At 35.6% G+C, this 18,254-nt stretch overlaps 1 protein-coding gene across 6 annotated transcripts in view; it reads left to right on the top strand.

Moving 5' to 3' along the window:
* The window catches only part of VAV3 (vav guanine nucleotide exchange factor 3), a 172,993-nt gene extending 156,578 nt beyond the window's left edge, over positions 1-16,415 (top strand). For 3 of the 6 annotated variants that reach the window (XM_074906703.1, XM_074906707.1, XM_074906708.1), the window contains 4 exons: positions 1,082-1,211; positions 6,408-6,491; positions 11,764-11,920; positions 13,597-16,415. In XM_074906703.1, coding sequence (XP_074762804.1) covers positions 1,082-1,211; positions 6,408-6,491; positions 11,764-11,920; positions 13,597-13,660 — 435 coding nt within the window. In that variant the 3' untranslated portion in view covers positions 13,661-16,415. The remainder of the gene's footprint in view (positions 1-1,081; positions 1,212-6,407; positions 6,492-11,763; positions 11,921-13,596) is intronic. The other 3 variants (XM_074906704.1, XM_074906706.1, XM_074906705.1) reach the window with 3 other exon arrangements.
* The last annotated feature ends 1,839 nt before the right edge of the window (positions 16,416-18,254 follow it).

Below are 18,254 nucleotides of genomic sequence, written 5' to 3'. Positions count from 1 at the left end.
CTCACTGTGTGGGGACTCAAGTGCTTCAGAGTTCAGAAGATAATCTTCAGACTATTATCAAGAGTTTATGGTTTATGCACTAGATTTGGACTAAATAATTTGAGGGTCCTTTTGTTTGGCTGGAATTCATATATCACTGATGTAGGCTGTTGTAGGGCCAATTCAAATGTAAGAGACAATGGCAGTGGTTGAAGATTGCAAAGGAATAACACGAGCTGTCAGTATTTTGATGGGTGTTGCCTTCTTTGGAATAGAAACCAAAGTAACTTATCTCCTTGGCTACATAAACTATTTGAGCCATTTAAAAAAATTTCCATATATCTGTGTGTATGTGCATACCTATAGATAAAATTTGTGCATATATATATAAAAAATTTGTATGTGTATATGTTGTGTGCATATGTGTGTTTATATATGCACACATATACACACAGAGACAAATTTTTGGATAGGGCCCAAGAAGAATGTGAAATGCTGGAGTTTTCAGTCAGTGTGCGCTATCTGGAAAAAAACCCCAACCAACCAACACACCACCACCCCCCACACCCCCCCAGTTTTAATGGCAGGGCCTTGAAAGTTTAACATGATCTGTGTATCTTCTCATTAAGTTACTGTTGACATACATGCATATGCAAGCCTTATGCTTTGCTTATTTCAGACCTGTGTACTTACAAATACATTTGTGGATAAATATCACTTATCATTGCAAAAGATATTTTACAAAACAGAGACAGTTACTGTTATATACTGAACAAGCAGCTGACCTTGCCTTCTGCCTGACTTCAGAAAAACAAATACATGCTTAGTCTGGCTTAAAGGAGCCAGAAGTGTTGACTCTGACAATAATGTTTTTCTTAAAAAAAAACCCCAACAAGACCAAAAAACCCCCAAACCAGTTATGTGGCAGTGTAAAAGCAGTCAATATTTAAGATACTTGATTTTTAAAAAAATAAACATGTACTGTGGGATGTTGTATTATAAAATGTTACTTGTATGATAGAACTGTCATTGACTGTAACCAGAATGTTGAAAAGGATGTGATTTCAATTTCTAGTGACATAGTATTTTTCCTTTCTGAAAGGAACTCGTAGAATACTACAAGCACCACTCTCTCAAAGAAGGTTTTCGAAGTTTGGATACTACTCTTCAATTTCCATACAAAGAATCTGAAAACTCGGTAGGACAAAGGAGTAACAGAACAGGTGGCAACTGTGAGTATTATAAATTTTTGTATATTATTTTCTGTCATATAAATATTAAAAGGATGAAGTACTTTGAAGGTCTTCATTTTCCATTTTTGACATATAACCAATTAATATGGTAATGCTTTTAGCTAGGATTTTTTGAAGCTAAGCAGATTCAGATCTGCCAGGAGGTTTATAAACACGTCTAGCAAGTTAGTCTTGCTGCCAAACTTAAAATCTCCCTGATATTCAAAAATCTATTAGGCATGCTGGGGAGAGATTAAACTGTATCCTGCCTAGTTTTTTCAGACATTTGCATACATGCAGCTACAAGTGTTAATAATATCTGTGACAATTTCTAATCCTTAAAAAGGGATTTAAATAAATCAGTCTTGTAGTGTAGCCATATGAAGTAGCATCTCAGTAATACCACATATATTTCTCAAAAAACCCCATTAGATTTACAGTATCATAATTATTTTTATGCCTGCCTTTTAACCTTAGGTGTTTATTACAGGCCTCTGAGCTTCTGAACATTAATGAACTACTGTGCAATATAAATAGCAGTTAAAAAGTTGTGAAGTTTAGAAATAAACTGAGATTTGCAATGCATGTGGTATCCTTTATTTAGCCTATTATAACTGAAGTGAAAGGTAGCATGATTTTTAGGACACGTACACGTTCAATGTTAATGATAAAAACAACCACATGGCTGGCCTCTGGAAAGTATATAATGTTTCTGTCAAAGAGCAAATATTAGATTTGCAGTTCTGCAGACAGTGGCTATATTTTTATATTACAACAGATAATAAAAGGAAAATAAAAATTAATGGGCATTTTAACAGTATGAAGACTGCTGTGAAAGACCATAGAGTCCAGTCTAGTCTTTGTGATTATGAAGCTGGCTGTGTTACTTTCGTTTGCTGTTTGTGAGCTTTTGTTTACTTGCTTGCCACTATTCCGTAACATTTCTATAACTTTTGAGACTTTCTGTCTCTCCTAATTAAACTGAAAGTAATTTAAAACAGATGATTGTAACAAAACAGTGTGTCTGTGCATTTTGTTTATTCTGTCTCTATCTCCCAATTTCTCTTTATTCCTTCCATTTCTGTTTTCTTTCACCACTTCCCTTCTGTCAGTTGTCTCTCTGCTATGCTGTATCTCAGTACAGCTCCATTCTTGGTGAATTTGTCTGTCCTGTCCTTTTTTCTCCCTTCAGCTTGTGATCTCCCTTTGCTTCTCTCTTTCTCTTGTCATCTCTTGTGCTTTTCTCATCCTTTGCCTCCTCACAGCATTAAGGCTATAATTGTTGAGAGGATATGCCCTGCTTAATTCACTTTGCATTTGTTTTTATTATTACTGAATGTGAGTAGAATCAATTTGTTTTCTTTTCTTAGGCCAGTTAGAATGTATCTATGCTGTCCACCAGTTTATTAGTCTGTAAGAGCATTAGCTCAATCTTTTCATGCTTTACAGGATACAAGACTTATGGAACATCCTCATCACCTTCAGTCCACATACAAAAGAAATGGTCTCTTTAATAAGATCTTTTAGGTAGTGTATGGAAGAGCAAGAGAAATGATTGTGGAATGCTATCATTTTAGTCAAGGGGATAAGAAAGTGCATCTCTGCTACAGTAAACATTAGCCATTTAATGTTACAAACTATGCTGGTGGCAACTGGCAGTTTTTATCTTAAGCCAAACTGATCAAAAACCCTCTCAATTTTCAGACTCCTCATATAAAGTCTAATAGATTTCCACAATTCTTACCTAGATTGACTCTGGATGACACTTTCATGTAATGGATTTGACAGTTTTCTTTTAAGGTGCTAGTATGTCCCCATGAGTGTGGAATTAATGTTTTGTTTTGTTTTTAAGCAAAATTTCTGTTCTAAGCAAAATTTCCAAAAAACTCATCTGTGAGTCATGACACTCAGTTGTAAAGCTACCCTGTTAGTTTTTAACAAGTTGATGTTAGAATAATTATGTATCTAGTCTGTGTGAACCCTGCTCAGCTGAATTTGGAAAGAAGTTGGAAAATGTTAGGCTGCAGTTTTATTTAGCAGAGGAAGCAAATAAGACATGGGGCAGCAGTTGGACATTTACTTCAAAGCCCTTACTGAGAACTGCCACACAGATGTTTGTTTGACCTCTTCCCACTTAATCTGAGTGCAGGAAAACAGCTGTTGAAAGGAAGCCAGACAAGTCAGCTGAAGAGAGAAGGGCACTTTCCCATTTTTTTTTTTTTTTTTTCAGTCGTGCAACTACTCAGTGTCACATTCCCCATATCTTAACAGGCACGGGGCTGAAGCTAGCAAATGCAATGGACTTTGGGAGTTTGAAGCTGATTTTCAGGAGATTTTGGGTTTCGGCTCAGTATTTTGCACTATACTGGTCACATGACGGTATCTGGATTTTTTGATGAGGCCAGCTTTTGAAAAGACATCAGCTTCTTATTCAAAACAGCTGATCTTTAGCCTATATAATTGACAGATAAGTGGGAAAAGTGTTTCTAGAAAACATGAGTTGAACCATGGTAGACTCACAGTGTTGTATCATTTTCTGCTGCCAAAGTCTTAGAGCTGCTGTGAATTTGAATGGCAATACCAAATTAACTTCACTTTCTAGAACAATGTGAGAAAGGTTTATATTAATTTTGGTAATTGTCATGTGTTCATTTACCCATCGAAGGAAAGAAAATCAAGTTGCATTTAATTTTACATGTAATTTCTGATATGAATCATAATAAATTGCCTTATAACTTCTATTTTCAGGAAATTTGATTCTTGCTTCTGCTAGATGTTTAGAACAAAAATCTTCATTTTATGGAGATAGTTAATTTGGCTTCCTTTCCACTTTAATTGGAACTTTACTTTGTAGTCTTCCGGTGTTGCAGAAGTCACCCACTCTGTTCTGATATTTACTGTACACTTTTAATGTGGTTGTAAAAGCTGCCAGACATTTACTTTTTTCAATATAGAAATTCAAGTTAATTAGAAAGATTTTTTTGGAAATGGTACATTATTTCTTCTTAATTTTTCAGTCCTAGTCTTTTCTAGACATACTATGATCAAATTTAGGTTTGCTACACAAAAACCCAATAATTCTTACATTAGATTAGAGGGGTGATCGACCATTTAATGAAATAAAGGCAAAAATGGAAGAAAATTTGACATTCTTTACAGAATAGTTTTTGTACTTTATTCCAATCTGTTGAAGAGCACAATCATATTGAGAAATCTGAGTCTTTATTAAATTTAGATTTTAATGTAACCTAAATCATGAAGCCAAATGATGTTCTTCATCACCTGTAGTCTAGAAGTAGGTACATTAGGTAATGTCCTTCTACTGTTTAATGCATTATTAACTGTGTAAAAGTATCTGTTGATAAAGTAAAATAAGTAAGTGTCATCCCAGCCCTTAAGGAAACAGAAGAACCTAGCCTTTCTCCTTAAAAGCCAACACCAAAACCCTTATAGGTGACATTTAAAAATAGGCTAGTTATCTGTGCAAATCTGGTGGAATCTCCTTGCCAACACAGGTTGAGTGGTCCCGAATTTCATGTGTAAAAACAAACCTCCAGTTATACTGGACAGAAAAATTATCAAAAAATTAAGATAATGCATGGACAGGAAAGGACCAACCACTCACTATACAGCACCTAACCTGTCATTATTCCTGCATGCTACTTTGGCACACTATTGTTGTACTTCTGTAGAAAAAAAGGCAGTTATTTGTGTCTCAGAATGATCACACTGCTTCAGTCAAGTTGCCCTTTTAGTTGGTGTAATGTATTTCCACATAGAGCTGCAATCTATGGTTACTAGCTTCAGTGTAACAGAGGTAACCTCATGCATTCTCAGATATAGTGTTAGAGGTCGAGAAAGGATAATCACTGTGAAGGATCAGAAGGGAGTTTCCTAGTGTGCAAGAGGCCCTGGAGTATGGGGGTTTTTTGTATTACTTTGAGATACTAACCTAAACTGCTGTTAGTTTGTGGTTTTTTTTAACAAATAACCCATAATTTATAACATTAAAATACAGTATCGGTCTTGTTTATTTTATTTATGCTGGTAGTTTCATTGTCACATATATGTCTATCCTTATCCAGGTAAGATGTACAAAACTGTATCGCTACATCCACCATGGATTCTTTGTTCATTCTGTGCATAAAATAGTTCTAGTTGACATTCCTGCAAATAATCATTTTGAAGCAAAATGATTTTGTTTCATGTGTAGTCATAAGAAATAACTTCAGGGATGCAGCTGTATGTGATCAATATAACCCTGCTACGTTTTCTTGGTCAGTAATTATAGATATTGTTATGCATAATTTAGAGGCTACATTATAATTTATCAAGTTAAGGATGGAATCCCCTTTCCAAATTACAGCTGGGAGCAAAGATCCTGGCTTTAATAGACTTTGTACACTGTTTATCTTCATTGCCTCTTCAAAAGAGAAACAAAATGTGAGAACATGTCAACAAATGAGTTCCATTTGAAGTCATTTTAGTTCATTTCATGTAATTTTGTATTTAAAAATATGTTGACCCTAGGTTTGTTGGCAGTAGAGCAAATGCACCTCTAACCTTTTACCTGAGGAAGCTGTTACAGGGACTAGGATGATGTGCTAGTTCTGCCTAGGCCAAGTTCAGGCTTTTTTTTTCTCGCTCAAGGGTTTTCTCTTAAGTTAGGGAAAACTGCAAAGATGAGCAATACTGTTTGGACCTTAGAGGATGTAGTTTAGCTGTGGAATTCCTACTGATGTTAATGATTATCAGGGCAAAACGCATGCTTTTTCCCATGCATACTATGAGACCCCATTTCAACTGGTACTTAGAATATATTCCTAATTTAAGGCGTGTGACTAGTCGTCTTATGTATGCATGACATCCTGCTTTTGTACAGTTAGAAGTGGGGCACACAAAATTTCTGTTAAATCTGAAAAAAATTGCAAGAGTCTACAGTTTTAATTTGCTTCTGTGAAACCCTGAATGGGTGTCGTCTTTCTACTTTTCTCTTTGAAAAATGCAATTGTTAAAAATTAAATCATAGATTCAAATTTTCTAGTTATTATAGTCAATTTCCTTCCAGACATCCTTAGTAGGGAACCTTAGTTTCCTTATTATCAATGAATTATATAGTTAAAAAACTATTATTTAATCTTGTGCCAATATTTCAATGTTTTTTTGCTTTTCTCTTTTTCTCTTTCTTTCTCTAAGCCCCTTCTTTGTTCTGTGGGTTTTCTTTTGTAACTCCTCCAGACTACAGCTTTGTTCCCCCTTCCTCCACTCCTTTCTGGTCAGGTACTGCTTTACTGCTTTTATATTTCTTCTAAATTTGCTTCTGTTGTTTCTGTGTGCAGCAAGTGAGGGAAGGGACGAATCTAATACTTCAGTTCTTCTCTGACTGGAAAAACTTGAGTTATGACATGTTATTCTTGGAGTATAATAAAAATAAAACTCTTAATTTTTGAAAACTATATTATAATAAGTAGTTGAATAGGTGTTGCAAAGGTCAATAGTCACAGCAGATTCAGTCGATGACTTGACCATTAATTTGCTATGTAGTTGACATTTATGAGATCTGTATATCTAATGCATTTATTTGAATGTACAAACCTGAAAATTTCACTGCTTGTTGATAAATAATATATTCGTCCCATCCCTGCAGCAAACCATACTGCAGCAGCATCTTAGAATACAGTAGGTTTTTTGTAGAAAATGCTTTCTTTAAATTCTGCATTAACATTGTTAATTAATTTTACCCATCTGCTTTCTAAATGTTATTTTCTTTATTCTCATTTAACCTTCTCTGGCTTTAATAGATGCAAACATTTTAAACTAAGAGACTGCATAAAATGCTTGTAGTAGTAGCAGTGGTAGTCTCAATTAGTGCATTATTATGGCTATGACTTGCTCTGGTCTCTGAGACCTAGTCTTCAAAGAGATAAACTGCACTGTGGGACAAATCAAGAAGAATTTTCCTATTAGGAAGGTAAATGACTTTAGCAGCTATTTCTATATGGTCCTTACTGTTGAGAACATGGTGTTCACTCATCTTACACTGACACACCTCTGTGTACAGGAGGTGGAGGACTTGGCCTAGGTTGTGCAAATCAGGATTGAGGCTGGCTTTTGCACTAGGGAAAGGGAGGTGCCTAGCCTGCATGAACACAGACATAACCATAACCAAGGTCTGACCAGGAGATCTGCGTAGGCAGTATGTTTTACAGCTGCCCCACAGAGGTCATCCAGATTGCTTAGTACTCTGAGGTGGATTCTTAAGTCTTTGCATAATTTCTAGAGAGGAAAAGGATGTAGATGGCAGTTCAGTAGTAGAATGGATAGTGTGCTTACTTGTGCTGAGAGTGTTTAACAGAATCACACAAATTCACAGAATCATCTAGGTTGGAAAGGACCTTGAATAGAGGTTTCTGAATAGAAAGCCATTCTGGTATAGCCATTCAGCTGGAATGTCTGAAGCACTCATCTCATTTGTATCGGAGAACACAAAGGAGTTAGGTTTTGGCCTTTTATTGTAGATAAATACTGGGAGCCTCTGTCCTTTTGGGCAAGGATAGAAGATGACCTCTTTCATTCAAATACACAGTACTTGATCATAAAGTCCATTCTTACTGAAACTGGTATCTGTTCCATGAAAACAAAATTGTGAAGTGACCTACAATGATAGAACAGTAATCAAGACTCAGGGTTACTTTAAGCCAATCACACATTCTCACATATCCCCATATTGATTTCAACAAATTATAATTATATTCCTTTTTTCCCTAGACAAACTGCTTTATCAGAAAATTCTTAAGTAACTCTAACAATAAATAAGAATTCAATGCCTTGCATATCACAATATGATGTGTAAAGTATTTCTTTATACAAGTACAAAATATTAAAGGAAAATATTGATGAGCAGTTCTTAATTTATCTACCTTTTTTTTGGATTTCATATTCTGATAGGCTACATTACTTCGTAAGTTCTTAGTAAAACCATCTTTTTTAAAAAAGCCAAAGAGTTTGCTTACATTAAATGAACAAATAACTTATTTCATAATATTACAAGTATTTATTTTTCTAAAGGATCCTCAGAGCTGGCTTAGTTCTGCTGATATGGAAGTTCGTAACACAGGAGAAGGGTTAAGCAGACTACTGAGCACTACTGGAGGTGCTGCCCATGCTTGTATAATAGAACTGAGGTTTGGTTAAACAGTGCAAGTAAATGTACATTGTTTGAAGGAGCATGGAAAGTAATACACAAGAGCAGCCCTGCGGGGATATGGCTGCAGGATTATGTGAAGGCCATACCACAAGGAGAGAGAAACAACCACAGCTTTTATAATGATAACATTGACCCTTGTGGAATTTAAGCACAGACAGAAACATGAGCTAGACCCAATGTGCTGTGATTACACAGAACCTCTTTTGTATGCACCCCAGTTCCTTCATAAGTGGCCCAAACATATTAAAATTCATTTGCAGCACATCTGTCTCACTGTCAGTGAGAAACTTTTACAACATACTCTAGCGTGAATCAAAGCTGACTGTAGTTCCCTGTCTTTTCTTTTACTTCTGTTTACAGAAGGAAGGGCTAGGTTAAACAAAAGCATATTTTTCTCATTCACATGTGTACCTTTTATTAATCTCCCTCAGATTCCTCACTCTATTTCCTGTTAATCCTCTGAGTAGCTCCCTCCTAATACACAAGGTTTATTTATTACTACTTTGTCAATAGCTTCTTTTTTCTCACTTTTTCCTTTCCCTCCCTCTTTAATTTCTCATTCACATTCTCATGCTGGGCACTTTCTTTTCATCAGTCTCTGCTATTAATCCCATTCTCTCCCTCCTTCCTCATTTTCCCTGTAGCTATCCTCTCTCTGTCCTTCACTCAGTGTTTCTCCTCTCTCCCATCTTTACAGATGTCCTTTCCACATGCTGACTGTCTCCCCTCAAGTTTCGTTTATTCTGGGCAAGCTCTGATTGGGAATTCAGGGCTGATAGTGTTTGCTCAAGCTTTTTTTGTGACAATGTTACAAGAGAGATATGGTCAATATTTTTTCCAAAATAAGCACTCGTTTTCCTTTATTCCACCACTCATCTGGCTTCCTTTTATCTATTTCCTATTGTAGAACATCACTTTTATTTGAAAATATGGATGTTAGATTCTAAATTAATCTAAATTCTACTTTCTGTCTCAAGACTTTTGGGGATACATGGTTTTGATTTCTCTTGCTGCTTTCTCCTTTTCCTCTTTGGCTCCACAACTTGAAAAAGAGTTAGAAGTCAGCCTTTCCCCCAGATCTGCCTTCCTTTCTTTTTCTATCCTACTTTTCCTCAGTATTTTCCATCTTTATTATTCTTGCATGCATTTCTTCCCTCCTTAGTCCTTTTCTTCCATGTTTTCCCAAATTTCTTCATCTTTGCCTCCTGTAATCTTCCTTGCCCCTTTATCTCCTTTCTAGAGTCTGAAATGATACCCTGCTCCCCAGAATTACTCCTTTCATCCTCCGATGCTTCCCCAAATCTGCAAGTAATATTGCTGCACACCTATAAATGGTTACTGACCTTACAATCAATAACTGCTCTTTTTTTTTTTTCTTTCTCCAAAACAATTGCTGCCCATGATGTGCTCTTTCCCTGTAAAATTGATTACTGCAATGCTGATAAGGTATAGGACATAGCATTCATGTCAAGATCTAAACAAGTAGCGTCTACATCTGACTTGCTTAGAGGGGAAAAAAGTATGTTTGAACTTTCATATACTTAATATATCACCCATTTTTTTTTTTTTACAACATATTTATATTGTAAATCTAAGCAATAAATTGAGATACTGATTCTCTTTTATATGGTATCCTGTACATCCTGTAACGAGTATCTGATAAGTATACTCTACATAAGCAGTCTGAAACATTGGATTAACTTTGATGGCATGATATAAGAGGCCATAGTCTGTTGCCAAAACAGTTGTTTAGGCATTCCATTTTTGTGATCTATGTAATATTTTGAACGTATCTGCTGTTATTTTAAAAGAAATTGTTTGTATTGTCTCTGTAAGCTATAAATATTTGAATATATAGTGATTTTCATATATTTAATACTCTTTTGCGAAAGCCTCTGTTTTTGTGAAGTGTCCCCAGTGGGGTTAGAAGAAATCTTAAATACAAGCAGAGTTGAAAGTGTCAAGATTTTCGTGCTCATTTGTCATGTTTTTTGTTCCTGATTTAAATTAAAGGCAACTAGCTATGAACTTGCAGCATTACATCATTGCAGGTATTGCTAAAACTAGAATCTTAATGGTATTTCCTAAAGATGATTTCTAAAAAATTGGAAAGGGTTCTGAGAAAAAAGATGATTATATATACATTATGTCAAGTCATCCATTATGATAATTTGATGAATTCTTCTGAAATTTTTTCAGGAGGAAGCTTGCTTGTGCTTGTGAACTCCTATCTACAGTGACTTGCATAGGAAAAAAATGGTACTAGTGGAAAAAATAAAAAAAGAATGTTTCGGCTAAATTAATCCAACTACAAAATGCAGTAGAATAGTAGATGTTTTTTCTAAACTGCCCAAGTCAAAGGCCTTTATCTCTTAGGTGCCATGCCTGCTTTTCTTTCATTGGAAGAGTCGAGGATTTCTTTTGCAAGTTTGGACATTCTGCATCAGGGTTGAAAACATAACTTCCTCTAAATTTATTTGGGAGGATGGGATTACTTTTTAAAATGAGGCTTTTTTTCACATTTGCTTTTAAAAAATATTTCACAGCTTTTTACTGCTTAAAATGTCTGGGCTTTACATTGGCAAAATGCTCACATATTGACGTAGATTAAAAATTTTAAGTACTAATTTCATTGAAATTTAGGAGAAAATATGTAAGGATTTTTTTTCTTCCTGAAAAGTTTTATAGAACAAATTAATTGGTGATTTATAGAATAAACTCCTGAAAAGAGTAGATTTACATCAGCTGATGTTCATGAAGATTGTAACAAATGATCCATACAAATTTCCTGTGGAAACTCTTTACTTTTTTGCTCATGCTGATGTTAGCTTCCAATTTTAAGTGCATTAATATTTAACTTGGGAGTTGTTTTTGAAAGAACAGCACCTTATTCTGTTTGTTTTGCTTCATTAGAAGTTTAAAGTTAAATCAACTGTAAATGCTAATAATTCTTTTGGAAAGAAACTAGTGACCTGTAAAATATGTTGATGCGTGTAACTGGCAGCAAGTTTTACTGTGATGCAAAAAAATACAATAATTTCAAATTTATTTAGCAGTTTTGGGGTGGGAGATATTTTATTTACTGTTCATCTAGTTTGACTTTTTTCTAAAAATAAAAAACTTTAAAAAAAAATCACATAAAATCCTTTCAACTTTTACACCGTTCACCTGTGTTTAAACCTTCTTGATCTGTATAGTGCAGGTGCTTTCATATTTGCATAAAATGAATGCCAGTGTATGTTGTTGTGAAATCATTGTTTTCTATTTTACAGTACTGTAAGTACAGTACAGTGGTAGCCTTGAATTAACAAACCTTAATACTGTCAATGTCTTGTTTCATTTCAGTGCTAAGCCCGAAGGTGATAGGCATTGCTATAGCCAGGTATGACTTCTGTGCAAGAGACATGAGAGAGCTGTCCTTATTGAAAGGGGATGTTGTAAAAATTTATACAAAGATGAGTGCGAATGGCTGGTGGAGAGGTGAAGTAAATGGAAGGGTAAGGTTGGTTTGTTTTTTTTCCTTTGTATCATTTCTGCCTTTACTGACAGTGATTTTGTGAAAGGAAATAAAAAAAGTGTTCCTACATCATGAACCTTCTTTGTATATTTAAATTCACAAGTTACAACATGTTCTCTCTCATCTGTGTTTCATAGGAGCCAGGCAGAACTCTTGCCAGGCAGCTTTCCCAGCATCTGAATTAATTGGTTATTTAATGTGACCTACCAGGCTGAATATTCGGGCAAGATTATATGGTTGGAAAATAACCAGGATTAATAGTACAGCTACAGCTGAACTTCCTTGAACTATGTTGCACACATGTATTTGGGGTCAAAAGCTCAGGTTGCTGGTGCTGTGGAAGTCTGTTTAACACTGAATGATTTCCACACCTTTCTACATTGACAGCCTACAATGCAATGGAATCAGCCACCTTTTTTTATAGGAGGCTGTTCTTTGATCTCTAAAAATGTAGTACTCTCGGACTGGCGTGGAAGTAAATTTCCGTTTTGACCTATAAAAGCTATATTGTTTCAGTCTTAGTACATTGCTTTTTAATGCAAATTAGTCAGAAGTATTTGAGGCTGCTGTTTCCATGTCTAAAGAGCTGAAATGCAGGGTCAAGGAATGTGAGGTGGAAAAAAGTAGATTGGCTAGAAGCTGCATATGGAAGTTGCAAGTCTGATTGAAGTAGATGTTCAGATCTACTGCTTTATGCAGTTTGGAGAATTTTTTTTTTTTAATGTACATGAGCCTGGTTATGATCTTTAAGTGAAATGGTCATCTGAAGAAAATTGAGCATCTTGTTCTAATGCACCTAGCTACATCTTGAAGGATGCCCCTGTTATATGCTAGCATTCTTTCTGATAGCTTTCCCTGCCTGGACTTGAGATCATAAACTCACTTCTGGAGATATTTTGGCAAGGTAGTTTAAAACAAAATTTATGCAGTTACTCCTTCCAATCATGCTTTAGGTTTGGTTTTGAGGTCTTTGAGTGTTAAATTGACTTAGATATAAAAAAGTCTGAGTGAAAAACCTAAAGTGAACAGATAATAAGAAATATATGGCATTGCTTCCCTGTATGTCTTATATAATCCTTATTTGACACATCATTAACTTCAGAATGGAGATAGCATTATAACTTATGAAGTGTGAAACACTGGACTTTGTCTTTCAGTTCTGTCTTATTTAAAACTCCTGTTGGTGGCAGGGGAATTTAACTCCATATAATGCAATCAAATCGGTCACTATTTCCTTTGTAAGAGGATGCCCTGGACCTGACTGAAGCCTGTTAAATATTTAACTGCTCATTCATAAAATAGCAGCATCCTGCCAATAGTAAACCTACTTCTGCTCTTGGCATTTCTAGACTTTTTTTCTGAATGCTTAGACTTCCAGTTTGGGCAAAAGTTTGCTTTGTTTTGTGGGTTTTTTGTTTGTTTGTGTGGGGCTTTTTTTCTTTTCTTTTTGAGGGGGTGGGGAGGGGTTTGGTCTCCAAATTGTCATATCTGAAAGTTACTCTTTTATTTTGGGTACTTACCCTAACTGTGGCAGATCAGTCAAGTTTATTTTTGTAATCTTACACTTAATGAACAGACCCATCCTTGTTTTGCCTAGTTCAGACTTTTAAAAAAACCTGTGCATCTCATATATTATTTTGTTCTGCTTTTCCCCTTTTTAGGTGGGCTGGTTTCCATCAACTTATGTTGAAGAGGACGAATGAATTAAAACCTTTCCTCTGCTGACCAGCAATTTCAGGAATTGTAAACATTTAATATCTTCAAAGTGTTATTGGTCTTCTTAAGTATTTAAACAGCAGCATTTTTGTCTCTCTGAACCTTTCAGTCTTAATGTTGGGATTTATACAGAAGTTTGTGCTGACAGATTATTATCTTGCCCAGAGCTGTGCAAGAAACAACCTGCCAGTTTGCCATCACTGGGGATCAGTACAAAGTCCAACCTTCACCTTCCCAGAAGAACTCTGGAAAACAAATTTCTTTATGCTCCTTTTCATTTCACCCTGTACTACACCATGAATACTAGCTATGGTTGAATATTTAATGTCTCTTTTCTTCTAGCTAACATCTGTGATGGTACAAGGAGAATGAAGGCTTGTTATTCCTTATCATGGCATGCAGAAAAGAGAGTTCAGTCATTCCAGTGGGCATAAAGTATAGTTAGTAGACTTGTCTTGAAACATCAAACTACTTATCACCTTACAAACAGTTTTACACTCACAAAAACTTTCTGAAGGAAATATGTAGTAAACATGAGTAGCATTCATGCGTATATAATTAGTTAACTGACTACTTTGAGGTCCTGCCTAAGTCTTCTAACAATTTGTTTAAAGACAACATTTAAAAAAGGTCTAGTGATGTGGTATTGCTTGAAAAAGAGTCCACAAAGTGAAATTGTGGGATCCTTTCTTTCTCATTGCAAGTCCTTCTGTGTGAAGTTTTTTAATTTAGGCAGCTGACCATAAAAGTGCAACTGAGGATAGTCAGGACAAGATGAGTTTTAAAATTTTCAGGGTTAACATTAAATAAGTATTGTAGATTTATTCTGTAGGAGAGTATACTAATGCAAGATGATGTCACTTTTCAAGAACAAAACTTTAACATCTCGATTGATTTAGATGAAGTTTGGTGCTTCCAGCTCTAAACTGTCTTTCCTAGTTAAACAGGACTTTTTACCACCTTTTGTTATCTTATGAGGTAATACAAAGGGAACTTGCAGACTTCATGCCCTTTCCTCTCTTGTTCCCTGAGATGCTAACAGCAGTTCAGTGAGTGGTCTTGTTGCAGTGCTATGAACAACTCCAAGGAAAAATGTGGCTAGGTTATCTAGCTTGAAATATCAGGCCTTGTGAAGTGGTGTGCACCCCTTGGTGAGGCAGTGTTTTAATGTATTTATGGAAGGTCAGAAGTGCTGTAGTTATAGGTGAAAATAAATGTGGGTGATGTCTTCAGATGTGCAGTTTTGAATATTTAGATAGTGGCTAATCTGTCTTGAAAACTGAGAAAATAAAGCTCTTAAATGCATTTTCTTTCTACAGTAATACTGACCAATCAAGAAAAGTTAATTTATCCTGTCCCACATCCTCTCCTTTGCTTTTCCCTGTCCTTTTTTCACATAGGCATTTTGCAATTAGTGTGCATAGACACTGCACAATTTACCAGTGCAGTTTTTCCCACTCTACAAGCAACACAATATCCACTGTTTATCCACAGAATACAATCTGCTAGTATGTATTTCGGATTCTTTTTAGCTGTCCCCAGTGTTCTTTGCTTCTCTCTGGCCTCCTTCTGCCCGTCAGGAAGAACCAAGCACAGCACAGAGGGTTTACAGTAATTTGCTTTGTCTCTGCAACCATCTTACCCATCTTACCCCTAGCATACACTGCTTTGAGACCAGGTGAAAGAGAGGATTATCTAATTGGAAATTCTTCCACTTGTGAGATTCAGCCTTGCAGATGAATCTCTGCTGATGCTCTTAACTTTTCAAGGATTTACCTCAAAATCAGTGAACTGTGATTGTGTTGAGTATGTTACTTGATGGAACAATTGAGAGCATTTGTAAGTATGTAGATTATCCATAAAACATATTTTGTAAATGACGTGTACAGCAGTGTAGACTATACTGTCTTTAATCATGTTTTGCCATGCAGTTTTATTGTCTTTTCAGAGCTTGATCCTATATTCCTTAAGTAGACAAAGTCGATTCTTTCACAGTTTTGCCTGCTCAAGGGGTAGAGGAATAGGCTCTAGGCCTATGAAGTGTTTAGTGCTTTGTTGTCATATAGTTGTGAGAAGAGGCAGTTTAATTCAATATGAGTAGAGAAATATACCAGTCATTTTCAACAGCTTGCTTTTAGAATAATTTTGAGTAGTTTCTCCATCCTAAAGTTGCTGTAAAGCTTTTAAGCAATTCCTGAGTCTAGTAATCAGCCTTTGAGAAGAATGAAAGCCATAGCTGAACTTACTTTGGTGGCATAAATCTACATATCATTGTCTGTGTTGAACGCCCTGTATTGATTGAGTTAATGCTGCATCTTAAACTATATTTTGAGTACCAAAGACTTCCAAAATATGCTGGAGTGTCTCTTTCATGTGCTGCTTTTGCCTGTATGGAGTTTTTGTTGTCATGCAATAATGGAGTTACAGTACTTTAATTTGTACTATTTTGTAAATATGTTAAATATAATAAACTGATAATTTTTTGTTTAATGGTATGTGTCAAAATGCTTAGTTGGCTAGTATGAAGGTTGTACTTTGTTTGTTTAACCACCTTCTTACTGTGAACAGAAGCTGATAATGTTCTGTTTTGGTTTACCAAAAGTGTATAATCCTTGTTTAGCTGTAAAACTGAGCTGTCAATATAAGTGGGACAGTATAGCTTCCTTGAGAGCTTTTTACTGTTGGGATAATTTGCCTTCTGCCACATCCAGGAAGGTGGTGGGGTTTTTTGCTTTGTTTTTTAGCTATAGAGAACATTTGGGAATCAGTCATATGCTATTGATTTTTGTCTGTCAAAGATGATACTTGTAGTTTTTTTGATGGAAAAGTTGTTCTTAAAAAGTCTCCTTTTATGTGTCATGTTTCATATCAATGTCCTTTCTCTTCCACCTTCTGTTTTCTCCCTCTGTCATATGTGAATTAACATACAAATTCCAGTTAATTGAGCTCAAATCTGAAAATATAGTCTGTGTTGAATTTCATGGACTATTTGATAACCTTTTCATGGTGTAACTCATTCATGGATTTTTTTTACAGTATAACATTCATTATTAATATGTTTATAAAATATTTCTGGACAGTTGAATTAATTCAGCAAGGTCAGTGATGATATAATTGCAGTGTTGTTTCATTGTGTCCCTTCTGTTTTTCAGTAGCAGATATCTTCTTGTGGAACTGCCCTTGTAATAGATAATTATTAAACTTAATGAGGCATTTACACATCTCTACAGATAAAAGGCATAATTTTCCTGTCACCCATGAACATATCACATAACTAAGAGTCACACCTAACACAAGATGCAAAAATGTTTCTCAATTAAATTTTCTTGTTAACAATATCACACTCAGTCACAGACGTTCTCCTTCCCCTTATATGCGAGAAGAGATGTGTGTCTTCTGATGGGTGAGAAATCGAGTGTGCTGTAATTAGGGTGTAAGAACCACTTGTGACTGTGTTCTGCATAATTTTTTCAGTTGTGAGGTTTGGAAGCTTATTTGAAAATCTCAGCTTGAAAAAAACCAATCTAACTTGAACAGCGAAAATTATGCCAACCAGGATATCTTTCTCCTTTGCCTCACAGGCAAACTCTAGATTCTGTACAAAGGAGAAGAAAAGGTCATTCTCAAGGTTTTAGCAGCTCATAAACGGGAGAGAGAGGTGCTGTCTATAAAAAAGTGGGGCCTGTTTATACAAAATACCCAGCCTCAGATCCAGGTTTTGTTCTGTTGACTTTTATGTTCATTGCAAAAATGTTTGTTTCTATTTCATGATAAATATTGCCAACACTTTGGAAAACGAGCTGCAACAGCAAATATAATTTATGCATTAGCACTGTCACCAACTGTATTAACACTACAGTAAATGAACTCTTTTCTCTTTGCTACGAACAGAGCTGCTGAGAACCTTACATTACTATTTTATCTGAAACTTAAGTTCTTCTGTTCAGAGAGCACTTGCTTACTCCATTTGAGTGACAGAGGAAGCACTCTCCTCTCCATTTTATTGCTGAGCATGATGTTATAAGACATGGAATATCTCTTTTGTTAGTTTGGGTCATCTACCTGGTTGTGTCTTCTCCCAGATTCTATTCCCTGGGGAGGGAGGGCAAGAAGTAAGAAACACAGAAGACCTTGATGCAATGCAACACTGTTCAGCAATAGCTAAAACATCAGTGTGTTGTCAGCAGTGTTTCAATTGCAGATCTAAAATACAGCACTGTAAGAGCTGGTATGAAGAAAGTTAATGCCATCTTGGTCAGACCCAGTACAGCAGGCATAAAGGTAAAACGACCAGCAGAGATGCTGTGTGTATATGTAATGCACCGTGCTTCAGCAAGCCACAATTGTAGCTGTTCTCATCAAATTCAGGTAGGGTCATCGCTGGCATGCAACTTTGAATCTTGGAATGTGTTCATTTAAGATACAGGAGTCAATACATTCCTTAGCCTTTCTTGAAACATGCCATGGAATTTTAGCGCTTACCTAGATGTCCGCTATATGGAGGAAGGGTAGTTTTGAGTAATTTAAGTTCATAAAGCTGTGAGATGAGATGTTAATGATACCTAATTTTTCACAAAATGCTGAAATGTATGATACATGTATA

This window comes from Athene noctua, chromosome 5 (genome assembly GCF_965140245.1).
Source record: "Athene noctua chromosome 5, bAthNoc1.hap1.1, whole genome shotgun sequence".
NCBI classification, from domain to species: domain Eukaryota; kingdom Metazoa; phylum Chordata; class Aves; order Strigiformes; family Strigidae; genus Athene; species Athene noctua.
The sequence above is the reverse complement of the archived record's forward strand: the minus strand, read 5'-3'. Positions and strand labels throughout refer to the sequence as shown.